Raw genomic sequence first — 14,591 nt, 5'->3', positions numbered from 1 at the left:
TATCTTATCTTATCTTATCTTATCTTATCTTATCTTATCTTATCTTATCTTATCTTATCTTATCTTATCATTCAGAGTTGAACCAGGTTGCAGAAAGTTGAGCTTATTTATGGGGCAGCATATCCAAGACAGATCCATCCAGGCTGGACCAGGTGATCAGCCGGTCCAGCTCTGTGGTGAAGTGGAGGAGAAGAGGTCTCTGGACAACCTGCTGGACATTATGGATGATGCCAGTCTCCATCTGCACAGCAACCAGAGACGCCTGTTCAGAGACAGACATCTGAGGTCCAGGACTGAGGCTGAACTCAGGAGGACAGAGGATTGAAGTAGCAGCCACCTCCTTATAAATATCCAGTAATTCATAAAGTATTATTTACTGTTAAATATATTATTTGACCTAATATGGTTTAATTTGCTTTTTTATCACCTGAAAGATAATGAGTTTAGTTTCCCTGAAGGAATCATAAAGTTGATAAAGTTGAATCTAATGACTTAGGTCCACCAGGTCCCTTCAGGTCTAGTTTTATGATCTTGGTCCATCAGGTCCTTTCAAGTCTAGTCTCATGACCTTGGGCCATCTAAGCTAGACTTTCTGTCCTTCCTACATGTCCAAACGTCTGCCGCTCCTTCAGGTTGCACAGATGCTGCGTCAGATATCTTCAAAAATCAAACCAGATTCTCAGTTTTAAGCATTTTTAAAATGTGACGTCATTTTTGTGCACCAACTTGTCGACTGAGGCTTACTTTCCAGTCTGCTTGTCGTTAACTCGTTCGTCAGGGAGTGAGAGACCCAGCAGGGTGGTTACCATGGTGACCAAAATGGTTCTTTTCGCTCTTCCTGAACAGTTCAGACCTCAACACGTCTGCGTGTTTTCTGAGTTGTCAAAGTTCTGTGTGAGCTTCAGGCTGAAGCTTTTCTGCAGGAACGTTCTGGAGTTCTGGCTCAAGACGTTCGCCTTTCCAGTTTGGTTCCGTGTTCATGATGGGACATTTACTCCACAGTTTCAGTCAGGTTTGTTTGACAGCAGAACATGTCTGAGAGATTTTAAAAAAGTAGAAAAAAAAAGCAACTAAAATGATGTTTAAACCAACACCAGCAGCAGGACAGAAGGATTGTTCTGCCCGCTCACTCGTTCTTTCCCAAAATAAAATATAAAATCAAAAGAAATGAGGGCGAACTCATGGAGAATCATGATGTAGCCATGGCAACCACCAGCCTCCCCATCCAAGAAACACCCACAGGTTTCAGACTGGTGGTTAACTTCCTGTTTTTGTTCGGCTCATTTTTGAAAGACAACAGACGACTGAGTTTTTATTTCATTTCATGCAAAAGTTTAAGACATTTACATCAAACCTGCTTTTTGTGTACCGGACAGCACGGTGGAGCAGTTGGTAGAGCTGACGCCTCTCAGTGAGGTCGCACTGGTTCAAATCCCGGCCCGTGGACCTTTTTGGGTGGAGTGTGCATGTTCTCTCCGTGCATGCGTGGGTTTTCTCCGGGTACTCCGGTTTTCTCCAACAGACCAAAAACATGCATGTTAGACTGATTGGTAACTCTAAATTGTCCCTAGATATGAGTGAGAGAGTGGATGATTGTTTGTCTCGTTTGTCTCTATGTGTCCCTGTGATGGACTGAGACCTGTCCATGGTGTCCCCCGCCTCTCACACAATGACTGGTGGATATGGGCACCAGTGACCGCCCGCAACCCGAAAAGGAAGAAGTGGGTAAAGATGATTGATGGATGGAACCTCACTGAAGGAAATCTTCAGTAAAGCAGGTTGTGTCTGACCTCTGCTGGACACTTTGTTTTACAGATGATTTCATTCAGAAATAATCCATCGTCCGTTGTCAATCAGAAAAACTTCATAAACTGGTTCAAGCTCGTTTCATTTATTGTTGCTGCTTTATATCACAGATTGTTGATGTTTATTAACTATTAAATATGAATATCAACTTTTTACCCTTTAGATCCCAAAACGATTCCTCTCAGAAACCAAGATGTGAAAAATACGAACACAACATTCAACATCAAAGCTTTTCGACAACTTCAGGCCTAACTATTAAAATCCATCCATCCATCCATTATCTTTACCCGCTTATTCCACTTTGGGTCACGGGGGTCACTGGTGCCCATGTCCAGCAATCACTGTGCGAGGGGCGGGTTACACACTGGACAGGTCGCAAGTCCATCACAGGGCCACATAGAGACAAACGAGACAAACAAACATTCACTCTCTCATTCACACCTAGGGACAATTTAGAGTTACCAATCAGCCTAACATGCATGTTTTTGGTCTGTGGGAGGAAACCGGAGTACCCGGAGAAAACCCACGCATGCACGGAGAGAACATGCAAACTCCACCCAGAAAGGCCCCTGGACCGGGGTTTGAACCAAGGACCTGCTTGCTGAGAGGCAGCAGCTCTACCAGTTGCGCCACCGTGCTGCCTAACTATTAAAATAACGTCTTTATTATTAATATTATTTCCACAACCCGTCATAGGAACCCTAGGTTTTATTTTCTATGTGAAAAACAAAATGTGCAACATTCATCCAAATTGAGGTGCAAGGTGGAATGATTGCAACGAGGATCATTACAGCCTGTTGGAACAGCTTTGACCTTCAGGGTCAAACTGGTTGACCTCTACAGAATCAAAAGCTAAATTTAGTTGTTTGGTCCCTTTGCGACACCTCAAGGTTAAGTGTTAGTTTGAAACGTATTTAAGCTTGTCCTCTTCGAAATGTGATTTTGATCCTGATGTTGAGGACATGAACCTGGTTTAAGACCAGTTGTCTTTATTCAGGGGGACTACATATTTTATTTAAAATAACAATATATTAATACTTCTACCAATCCTAAACAGCTAGGAGAAAAATAAAAATCACACCAAGCAAAATCTTGGGACTCAAGAGGATAAAAATGGCTAAGAGGGGCAAAATGAGGGGGGGGGCATCAATTTTTAAGCCCCCCCTTGGTGGCGCCACTGCTCTGAAGCTCATTCGGCCTGTTTTCCACATGAGGAGTCAAACTTCAGTTGTGGTTGCATGTGTGGGTTCTCCTCCCAGTTTCTGGTTTGTTCTGGGTCCAGTGAAGCCTCGTTGGATCAGCGGTCCTGACGTAACCCGGGTGTTTTCTTCTTCTCTGCGTGGAAACACGAATCGACTGCCAGGTTCTTCTGACGCCTTCTGGCACAGGAAGTCCACAGGATGGAGTCGTACGTCTTACATCATCGTTCAGGCACGGAGCTCGACAAATCTGAGATCTGGATCCGATTAGAACCGAGCCAGATATCCTGCAGGTTTTAACATGATGCTGGGTTTAACAGGTCCATCTGGACCACATCAAGTTCCTCAGGGTTTTTGTTTTGGTGTAAAATGATAAATCTGCTGAAAGAATTTGCTCCTTGAATCGACCTGGATTTAATTTCCATCTGGATCCATTTTAAACTGAAACATTTATGAGTTGCTTTTACGTTTTCATTAAAGCCCTGAAGTTCTGAATCGGTTCTTTAGGATCAAAACTAATTAAAAACACATTTTATAAAGAAATTAAAATAACAAGGCCAGAGTTGATGTATAAACATTTATTCATGTTTGTTTCACCAGTATTGAGTTTTTTTTTAATAATATTATATATTTGTTGTGTTGACACCTGGGTTTACAGTTAAAATAAAAAAGTCTCAGCAGTGATTCGTAGTTCCACCTGTGAATACGCTCAACACGAGATGCCACTTTACAGTTAATATACATTTTATTAACCAAAGAACAGAAAGAAAAACAGGAATGTAAAAACAAAAAGAGGAAAAGCCAGCAAAGATAAATGTGGGGAAAGTGCACGGATATAAACGTTCAGGGTGACGACGTCATGCTCCCAGAAACAGCATTTACAAGGCTCAAGTGACTCCCGAAGAATCCGGTTTTAACCGTATGAAGCCGGTTTCATGAACTGAACAGCTTATTACATAAACACCAAGTGTCACTATTATTATTATTAATATTAATATTTGACTGCTGAGAACCAAACGTTCAAATTAAAACTCATCTGTGACCTGAGAAGTTAGGAGTCTCAACTTCTGCATGTCTAACTGCTAACTAAGCTTTTATTTTGAAAGGCCAATAGGAAAGCTGGTTTCTAACTGGGCTATGACCATTGGAGACTAACTCCAAACAGCATCCGAGAGAAGTCTCTAAAATGTCTCAAAAAGGTCTGCGAGGGTAAATATATATATATATATATTTTTTAAAACCGCTAAATTAATTTTCTTTCAAAAACGTTCATTTCATTACGTGGAGTTAAACTCCAAACGGCGTTTGCAGAGTCTCTAAAATGTCTCGAAACGTTTGCAGGCGTTCTCGGTTTCTTCACATGAGCTACAGAGCTTCACGCTCCTGTCGCAGAAATTTAAAACAATGTTTACGGAAAATTGATAAACTCGTTTTCTCTCACGGCAGCTCTCTCTTTACGCAGCATCTCGTTGCTAAGAGCAACCGAGTCTCCAAAATATCTCGAGACGTTAGCGGGTGTTCTGAGGGCCTCGGATCTGATGCATTGACTTTAAACACTCCTAAAAATTCAGAAAAACTGACGTTCTGAAAATATTTGCAGATCGAGTCTGGACCTTTTCTTGATAACTCCTGTAAGTCAGAAGAGCGAACGGTCTTTGAAAACTAGACGTTTCCAGGGTGTGGCGACAACACGGGACCGTTTGGACATAAAAATGAGAATTTTGTCCCAACGCAGGCCAAATGGGTGCTGAATTGAACAGAGACCCGTACTTAGGGTCCATTTTCTCACAAAACTACAGTCAAAAATCAAAATTCTGCAGAACCTTGTTGAGACATTTCTGCAACAGAATTATCTGTAACGCGTCAGAAGAACAAATTTATCAAGATCAAATGAAAACGGATGTATTTTCTCATAATTGTCCAACGATATTTAGTCACCAGCTTCTGTCCAACAAGGGTGAGATTCTGGTTTTAGAGACATGGAGCCCGTTTGGACCCGACACTCAAGGTGCCTGATCAAACCGAGACATAATTAAGACACTTTGAGACTAAAGTGAGACGATTAAATGAGCAGGAATGTGACAATTCTTTCGTTGTCGTGTAAGAAAACATTTTCTGTGCGAGTCCAAGAGAAACTTTCTGTCATTTCTTGTAACTTTGTGTCTCCGACTCGTCGCAGCCAAGTGAGATACAAATTAAAGGTCAAAGCATGATGGAGCAGAAATCTGTAAACGTCTTTTTTAGATCTGTCATACGGAGCGAAACTCAAAGACGATGACTGACACTCCTGCACCGTTTGTGTTGGTCTTTGGCATAAACCGAGCATCAGAAAACTTTAACGTATCAACAGGATCTAATGTTTTCTAACTAATCTAGTTATATTTGTCAAAACGATGAGGAATAAAGAATACATTAATTATTGGTTCTGGTGGATTAATGGGTTTTAGAAGATTTGCTGGTCCAGTTCTGGTTCAAACCAACCTTTAACCTGCTCAAATAAAAACCACCTGCAAACGGTTCTGACCCGTTTGGGCCAAAGAACATCTGCTGCTTCGGTTCAACGTCAAACAGAACCGAAGACGCGGGTCTTTGTTCGTTTCTACCAGTTAGGGAAGCTGCTGTCGTGATTAGTTCACATGGTTAGAAGCTTTGTATAAAATGAAAAACGTAAAACGTGCGGACAGGAAACACGAAGGCTCAAAACAGGAAATGAAAATGACTAAAACCTAAAGAGATGTACACCTTCAAGGACAACTTAAGAACAAAGAGGGAGCGAGGGGGAGGGCGGTTCCAGTTTGATCCGTTCTTCTCAGATGCGTCTGCAGGTGGAACGCACCTTGCCCCGCAGTTTGGCACAGGACGACAGTTTCCACACGGCAAGATGAGACCGGGGCAGCGGCGGTGGCACCATGAGATGAAATGCAGGATTGGCTCGGAGAAACGCCGCGCTCCGTCTCTACAAATCCCCCTCCACCCGCCTCCGACGGACTGGAATGAAAAAAATTTATAAAAATACATTTTCTTTTGTAGTAACACACAAAACAGGTGGGAAAGTACTTGGTATGTACCCGATACAGCATCTAGTATTCAATAGCAGGTACATACCAGGTACTTGCCGGTTACGTACTTGTTAAGTACTCCATACAAGCCCGGTATATACCCATCAAGTACACAATAAGTACAGTGCAATGAGTCACTCTGTAAGACAGCCTGGTCTCCTGTTGGTTCCTGGTACTTAGTGGGTACGCATGAAGTACGTTTCAGCTACAAAACCCATTATGTACCTAGTTACCACCAGGTACATTCCTGTTAAATGACTATAACATACCTATAAAGTACGAGGCATATAACTGTCCAATCTCCTGTAGGTACCTGGTACTTAGTGGGTATGAATAAAGTATGCACCAGATACTAAAATGTTAAATTCCAGATATAAACTGAGTAAGTTACCAGTGTGTACTGGGTAACAAGTTATTGTAGTCATTATACTACAGCCTGGTCAGTTTCTAACCCATTTTGTACTCGTTAAGTACCAGGTACGTACCAGAGTGGTTAAGTACCCATAGGGTGACCATTACATCCCCATTAAGTACCAGGTACATACTTTAGTACAGCCTGGTCCTTGTGGGTACCATGTATAAGCCTGTTTATGATTTATTAAACTGACTGAGCAGCATTAAAATGAGAAAACATGCGAGGAAGTCTTGATTTGTTCACGCTGCTGTTGAAGAAAGTTCTGACGTGGTCAGCGTTCGGATCAGCAGCGTGTGTCGACACGAACACAAACCAACATGTCGCCACTCTCACACGGTGTCGGGTTTCAGAGTGTTAAAGCAGTGAAAGCTCGGTTCAAACGCTGTGAAAGAAGTCTGTTAAGTCTGCACACACTCATGCATCAGACCTGTGCTACCGCAGCTCTGACAGGGGGCGGAGCTACAAGAGAGAGGAGAGGTGGTGAAGCCACAGAGAGCCGCCAGGATGCTCCCAAATAAACGACACATTACAGCTGGTGTGCGTGTGTATGTGTGTGTTTGTGTGTGTGTTACCGAGGTCGTTGTTCTTGGTGATGGCGGCAGCAGCCCTGGACCGAGGTCCTTGCTGAGTGAAGTGGTAGCCAAACTTCACAATGGTTTTGTTCTCCTCCAACATTTTAGCGATCTCCATCTCTACAGATGTTCCCAGCTGCTGCCTCTGAGGGACACACAGACACTCCGGTCAACGTCAGAGTCGGGACTTTCTTCTGAGGAACAGACGATGAACTCTCAGACCACAATGAAGAAATACAACTTCCCTTCTCACAGCTGGGACCTCTCAGAGTTTTGTGTCGAGTTATTCTTCCTGAAGTTCATCAATAGACAAGATATGGCCGCTGTGACAACCCCAGCAGGTAAAACCTGCACACGTGTTCTTAGCATGACCATTTGGGTTTTTATAAAAGCTGAATCTGTTCAGAATGATGCAGGAAACAGGAGAAAAATGTTCAGTGTCCTCACATGACTCAGAAGAGGCCGGTCTCTCACCGAGCCGTGACAAGTTGGCCAACAAAGTTCATGGGGGAGTCTCCAAAACGTTTCCCAACATTCACAGTTTGCAATTTCCACGTTTGAGCCACACAGGCTCGTAGTGTAGAGCAGGAGTGGGGTTGAGATAACAAAACAACGTGCACGGCTCTGGATACAGTTTTACAAGCCATGCACACAGAACTGGACAGGGTTTTTTTAAAAACACAGCCCCACGACTCATTCAGTGTTTGTTCTCTCACATTTCTGAGTCGGCCCATCTCCAACAGGCACGAGAAAAAAAAAAAACACCCACCGTTCCCGCCATTCGGCTGCTCGCTGTTTAGAAACACTTTCAAAAAGCCAACATGCTGCTAATTCATTTCTGACGTCGCGAGTTACGTCACACAAAACAGAAAAAAATTTACAGCATAAACTTTAAATAAATATAAATAAAACGGTCGGTCGACTCTTGAGTTTTAGTTGACATTATATTAAATTTACTGTTACATTTTGTCTTTCAAATAAAATTTAAGCCTTGATGGGGTTTTTTTTCTTCTTTCGGCTGCTCCCTTCTTCAGGAGTCGCCACAGCAAACTGACTCGCACAAACACTTGACATTTGTTTTTACACTAGATGTCCTTCCTGACTCAACCACAGACCACCGAGCTACAACAGCCCTCTGTGTGGAGCAGGGAGCTGCCATCTAGGGCACCCAGGGGAGCAGATGGTGTGGTTTAAGGGCCTTGCTCAAGGGCCCAGAGTGGGGCAAATGAGGGTGAAGGCAGGTGTGGGTGCTTCACATTTCCCACCACATTTTCATGTAGGTAAAGGGAGTTGAACCAGCGATTTTCCGATCACAGGCCCACCTTCTCTAACCTCTGCGCCACCACTCCCCTATTTAGTTTTGATTTTAAACATTTAAAATAAAATTTAATAAAATTTAAAATTAAAATATTATAACAACAACAGGAAAAGAAAGCCAAAAGGTGCAAAAAAAACGAGACAAAAACTTCTGAAATTAGCAGAAGAGTAGCTGAAAATACCCAAAATGCTGATATTGGCAGGAGGATGCTGAAATGAGCATTAAAAAAAAAAAATTTGTTACAAAGTAGCAGAAGAAAAACACAAAAAGCTCAAATTAGAAGAAATCTAGCTAAAAGAAAAAATAGCTGAAAAATTCGAGCAGAAAGAAGCTAAAAAAAAGTTGAAGCAGAGCAGAAGCTGAAATGAGCAGTAAACGGTAGTAAACAGCTAAAGCGCTTGAAAGACACGAATGAAGACAGCTCCATTCATTTTCAGTGAGGGAAAACACGGCTGAAAAAGCTAAATATTCAAAAAGAAAGAAGTGCACAAACACCAGAGGTCCCAGCAGGAAGGTCCTGAATGAGCTGAACGTTTTAAGACAAACTGTTGAAGTAGAACAAAAACAGCTACGAGCTGAAAAACATCAGAAACGTTTGTGAACCTGGTTGTCGATCTTGATCTCTGTGAGCGTGTCGTTGTCCCGCAGCGCCTCGACCAACGCCTGCGCTCCGACTCCCGTGATGAAGTTCGACTCCAGGTTCAAACTCCGCAGCGTCTTGTTCTCTCGCAGCATGTCGCTGAACGCCTGGCAGGAGGAGGAGGCGTAAATACGAAGCTGCAGCGTGTCCACTAACTGCCCACAAAGCACAGCGCCTCACCACAGCCACGGGGTCGTTGCTCCGCGTCGCTGCCAGGCTGAACTTCTTCACGTGCGTGTTCTTCTCCATGGCTTTGGCGAAGTCCTTCAGCGTGGGGATGGGAATGTTCTGGGACACCAAGAAACGCTGGCGTCGGTGAAAGTGTTAAGGAGCACAGCTCCACCCAGACAGCCGGTGTTGACGTACCTTGATGTTGTTGAGGTTGACGTCCGTTAAGGAGCCGTCGTTGGATTTTATCCTCTGCAGAGTTTCTTCTACGTTGGTCGGGTTGGGAGGCTCGTCGAACACTGGGTTCATCTTCTCACCTTTGATCACATCTGGAGAACACACCAAGGCACGGCTCAAAATACTGACCTCTCTCGGTTTTGGGTCCAATTCCTGCGAGTACTCACTGTTGTAGCCCTCTTTACTTCCAGTTCCATCATACGTCTGGTTACTGGTGACCAGCGTGTGCACGCCCAGGATCGCTGTGAACAGAACCAGATATCGGTGAGTTCTGAGCCTTCAGTGTGAAGCCGTGAACTTCCTGTTTCAGTCTGACTGAACTCTGAGACCGACACCAGCGGGCTGAGGCTGTGAAGCTGCAGTCTGCGCAGACCATTAAAAAAAAAAAGAAAAAGCATGTTTAATTTGTGTGCACAACTGGATTCATGGCCGTGCACATTATTCACCTCCATGGAGTAACGTTTGTGATGTCAAGCTGAGCGCACGGTGAAACTGATGCTCGTGCACATGAAGCTGAGCAAACAGTGTGCGATGCGTACACTCACCTCTCACAAATGCTCGTTCGTCATCTGGTTGATTGATGCGTTCGACGGCAGGCTGTTTTACTACATAATCAAAATCACACTCCTGCCTCTATTTACTATTTTGGATTTCTATAACATCTCCTGGTCACAGCATTTTAATACAGTTGTCCCTTCGCGGTTCTTTATACGTGGACTCATTCTATCGCGGTTTTTCAAAATAAGATTGGACACGACACAATTGGCTGATTGATGGATGAGCTGCATGATAGGCATGGAATTTTTATTTAAAATAAATTGTTTTAAATTATTTAGCACCTGCTGCACCTTTGTGCAGCCCACACTGCAGGATAAACTTCCTCCTGCAGCTGATCAGCTGATCTCCATGCAGGGCGGAGAAGTGGGCGTGGCCAAGAGAGCTTGCAGGTGGCTGAGAGCTGAAATCATGACATTCTGTGCTCTTTTAGAGCGTTTCAAGTTTAGAAACATTGTTTAGAATATTGCAAGAGTTTAGGAAGGTTTATATACACAATACTAAAATAAACTACTACTTACTACTTGTACTACTATTAACACAGGGCTTCAGTGTACGGATCCCCAGCAATAAACGACTACTGTACTTGGAATTGAAATTAAAGATATTTACAATCACAATATTACAAGTAGATACTGAAAATTGAAGGTCATTCCAAATGCACCAAAAAAAAAAAAAAAAATTTAACATCTATAAACCCTTAAAAAGTTTGACTGATTGATTTAACAATTAAAGGTGAAAGTGGAAAAGTACTGCAGATTTGTTCCTGGTCAGAATAAAACAGAACTCTGGCAGCAGAAACTCATATTAGATCTTAGGGGCAGACACAGTTTTAGTCATGAGTTTTAGTTTCAGTTTCTAAAAACGTTGTTTGTCAGGTTGTTCTGTTGACATTAGAAGCAGAGTTTGTAAAGTTTCCAGAAGAAGTCTCGTGTTGTTTATTTGAAAAGTCTCAGTTTGTTCAGCACTTTGTGACTTTTGGCCCTGTGTTGCATAATAATACTGACTAACAGATAATTCATCATGTTTTGGAAAAACAGAGTCTGAAAATATGTGGAAATGTTTTATAGGAACTAATATGATTAGAGAGAAACTTTTACTGTTATTCATACTATTTTATATAATCATAATAAACAAGAGAGCTGGAATAGATATCCAGGCTGTCCATTTAAAATTTAAGTAACCACTTCAACATTTTATGAGTTTCTTAACATTATAAATTTATATTTTACGATTCAACTGGAATTATTCATCTTATTATATTGATCATTTGTAATAATTGGATTGAAAATATGAGCAGCTCAGTTGGTAGAGCTGTCGTCCTTTCAGCAAGAAGGTTGCCGGTTCAAATCCCTGCCGAGGGCCTCCCTAGGTGGAGTTTGCATGTTCTCTCCATGCATGCGTGGGTTTTCTTAGGGTAAAATGTGCATGTTAGGCTGATTGGTAACTCTAAATTGTCCCTAGGTGTGAGTGAGAAAGTGAATGGTCGTTTGTCTCTATATGTTCCTGTGATGGACTGGAGACATGTCCAGGTTGTCCCCGCCTCTCACACAGTGATACAGTAGCTGGACATGGGCACCAGTGACCCCCGTGACCCAAAAAGGAAGATAATGGATGGAGGGATTGAAAATATTTTTAATTTCAATTATAGTTGATAAGAATATCATAATCAGGAGAAAAGTTTGTATTAAAATCGTAAATAGAAATAAAGATTGTAATCTGATTATATGATAAACTGCCTTCCATACTTTGTGCCAACTCAAGCGAGGAAACGGGCAGAGTAGCACATGCGTAGTTTGCTCAGTTAAAACTGAACGTTCATGCGAGTCTCACGTCACGGCAAGCTCAATATGATGGAACAAAAATATTGGTCCATACACCTCCATCTACATCCAAGCCACCTCGGCCCATGTTGCCCCCACCCTGGCAGCAGCCCCCACTCCGGCAGCAGCCCCCACGTTAAGATTTAATCTGCATCAGTGGACTTCAGAAGTGAAGAACGGCAGGTTCCAGTCCAGGTTTAATCCTTACTATTGATCTTCTGTGTGGTTTTTAATACCTGATGTTCACAGTAATTTTCATCTCAAGCAATAAATTGTTAAAATGTTTAAAGTTTGTCTAAAAAGTGAAGCAGGGCAGGTTGTGTTCAGCCCACCTGCACCGAGTCTGGGTGTGTTTGTTTACACACCGACTGAAGGAATTCTAGAAAGTAAATAAAACTTCGGTTTTAGTGAAGTATTGCTCAATCAGCGGCAGTAAAAATACCACTCTGCTCATTGTTGCCACTGATCCAGTGAGGCCAGCCCTGAACGCCGTGACCCACGTCCCCACCCAGGGACTGCGGCAGCTGCAGAGTTTGATTCGATCAGGGAGAAACTGTGAAGCTGAAGAGAAGCTCTGCACCGCAAGACGTTTTCCACCACTAACACGTCGATGCACATTTTATTTTCAAGTCCAAACAATGCGCACGGTGTTAAAGACGAGGTTTTCATACTGTAGCAAAACTTTTAACAAGTAGATTCACAAAAAATACAGCTATAGTCCTGAATTACAGAAACTAGATTAAGAGTTCAAGACACTCGTAGAAACTCTCTGACCGCCGTGAAAGAAAACGGACCAGAATCTGTTACAATTCCAGCGACAGGACTCCAGCGTCTGTGAGTAAATGTATTTATCAACCTTTAATTCACCAGGCGTGTCCCACTGACATCACAGATCTCTTCTTCAGGTCTGCCTGGGCCCGAAGGCAGATGGAGGAAACCCAAACACAAAGAGAACATGCAGAAAGAGCCCAGGTCCAAACCAGGGACTGAACCCGGGACCTTTTTGCTGTGAGGTGACAGTGCTAACCACTGAGCCATCGTGTTGCTCAACAGACATTCAAGACTCCGTCAGGATCACGTTCACCAACCAGCAGTCAGCAGTCGCAGCCGAGTGAGATTCTGGCTTGAAGGCAGATGATGTCATCAGAACAACACTCCAGATGGGAGGTGTTTAGTTGCTCAGTCAGCCTTTTCCTTTGTCAGTAAATAACAGCGCTGAGGGACGGAGGAGGTTGAGTTTTCCATCCCAGCAAAGACCCGGAACAGGCAGACTCAAGCTCCTCGCAGCTCGTTTCTGGTCTCACTACTCTCACTGAGTTTTAATCAAACAGCTCCACTTTGTCCAGAGCGGTCAACTCCTTACCTGCTAGGTCGCACAGTTCTGTGTCTGTGGCGCTGGAGAGAGCTTCCTCCAACTCTGGGTCGAGCTTCGTGACATCCTCCTGACGCGTTTCTATTGGCTGCTGCTTAGGGACAAATACTTTACCTGTGGAGAAAAAAGTAATCTTAGTCAACCTGTAAACTTAAAGAAGATGAGCAAAACAAAAACACTAATATTTACAAAGAAAGAAAATCTAAAAACAGACATCTGTACCGGTACATTAGAATTTCAACTAGAGCTCGACCAATATATCGGTAGGGTCGATATTTTAGGCCGATATAGGCGTTTGGAAGCATATCATATCGGTGATAATTGTCCAGTTATGTGCAGATATAAAAACGAGGAACAAGCCACGTCCTTACTTGCAAAAGGTGTAATTGTACAATGTATCCAGCAGAGGGTGAATGTGGACTACTTTCAAGTCATGGCCGTTCACTTTGACTTTCACTTTCAGCACAGTCAAAGCAGCGAGCAATACTGCGTAGTGTATTTTACTGAACAGAGCATGGCGAGTTTATTTTAACTGATCGGTAAAACAAATCAACAATAATAAATTCTCTTCAATCTTCCAACCCGCTTGTCATTAGCTACGTGCTTCTCAGGTTAGCATGCTAACATTTAGATGACCTAGCATAGTGTTGCCTTGTAAAACTTTAATAAATCTAACGTAGAGGTAAAACATATCAGTGTTAGTAACGTTAGTAGTAGCTGTTTATTTAGATTCATGGGGGTGGACACAGCTCAAAAATTATCAGCCAGTATATCCGGTCATCGGCATTACACCATCTGGGGGGGGCGAGATGGTGTAGAGGCAGGGCAGCCGACTCAGGACCCGAAGGTCCCGGGTTTGATCCCCAGTCATTGCACATCTCATGGTGTCTCTGAGCAGGACACCCTATCCCCAGTTGCTCCCCAAGTGCTTAGTTCTATGTCATATAAGCTTCGCCCTTTAAGGCCTTCGCTTTAGTGGGTTTATCCCGTTATGCAGAGCATAAGCACTGAAAAAAATTAGTCCACGCCCACCTGCTGTGTGGGCCCTACCCGGTCCGTATAAATTACGTTAAGAGCGGGAAATCGGCTCCCATTTTTTCTTCAGCGAGCTAATATAGCACTGTCAGAAGAACAAAGAAGATAAGTTGTGTAAATGACCAACCTTGTGAAGGATGCTGGGCCCGGCAGTCGACCTCCGGTCGTCCGGTGAGTTCTCCTCCCCGAGGAGAAGATGACAGCAGTCTTATTCCAAGGTAAGCGTCGTGGACCATTTCCCAGTGACAGGTCACTACACGCTGGACAACGCCATCTTGTGTTTTTTCCTCTTATCGCCGACCCTCGGGGCGAACCGGATGGTTCCTCCGGGGCAAGGCGTGCTCAGCTGCAGCCCCCGCTGCTCATTCCCTCCCGGGTAGCGTAGTGTAGGT

General features: G+C 43.3%; 1 protein-coding gene across 1 annotated transcript in view; it reads right to left on the bottom strand.

The window, feature by feature from the left end:
* Window positions 1-3,568: 3,568 nt before the first annotated feature.
* The window catches only part of tmod2 (tropomodulin 2), a 32,792-nt gene continuing 21,769 nt past the window's right edge, over window positions 3,569-14,591 (bottom strand). The window contains exons 4-10 of the mRNA XM_037690392.1: window positions 13,156-13,278; window positions 9,582-9,656; window positions 9,376-9,506; window positions 9,190-9,297; window positions 8,973-9,116; window positions 7,052-7,196; window positions 3,569-5,993 (exon numbers count right to left, since the gene is read on the bottom strand). Of these exons, the coding sequence (XP_037546320.1) occupies window positions 5,962-5,993; window positions 7,052-7,196; window positions 8,973-9,116; window positions 9,190-9,297; window positions 9,376-9,506; window positions 9,582-9,656; window positions 13,156-13,278 (758 nt within the window). The 3' untranslated portion in view covers window positions 3,569-5,961. The remainder of the gene's footprint in view (window positions 5,994-7,051; window positions 7,197-8,972; window positions 9,117-9,189; window positions 9,298-9,375; window positions 9,507-9,581; window positions 9,657-13,155; window positions 13,279-14,591) is intronic.

Source organism: Nematolebias whitei, chromosome 2 (assembly GCF_014905685.2).
Source record: "Nematolebias whitei isolate Nwh7 chromosome 2, NemWhi1, whole genome shotgun sequence".
Classification (NCBI taxonomy): Eukaryota; Metazoa; Chordata; class Actinopteri; order Cyprinodontiformes; family Rivulidae; genus Nematolebias; species Nematolebias whitei.
Note: the sequence above shows the minus strand (reverse complement) of the source record. Positions and strands in the feature narration are given on the sequence as shown.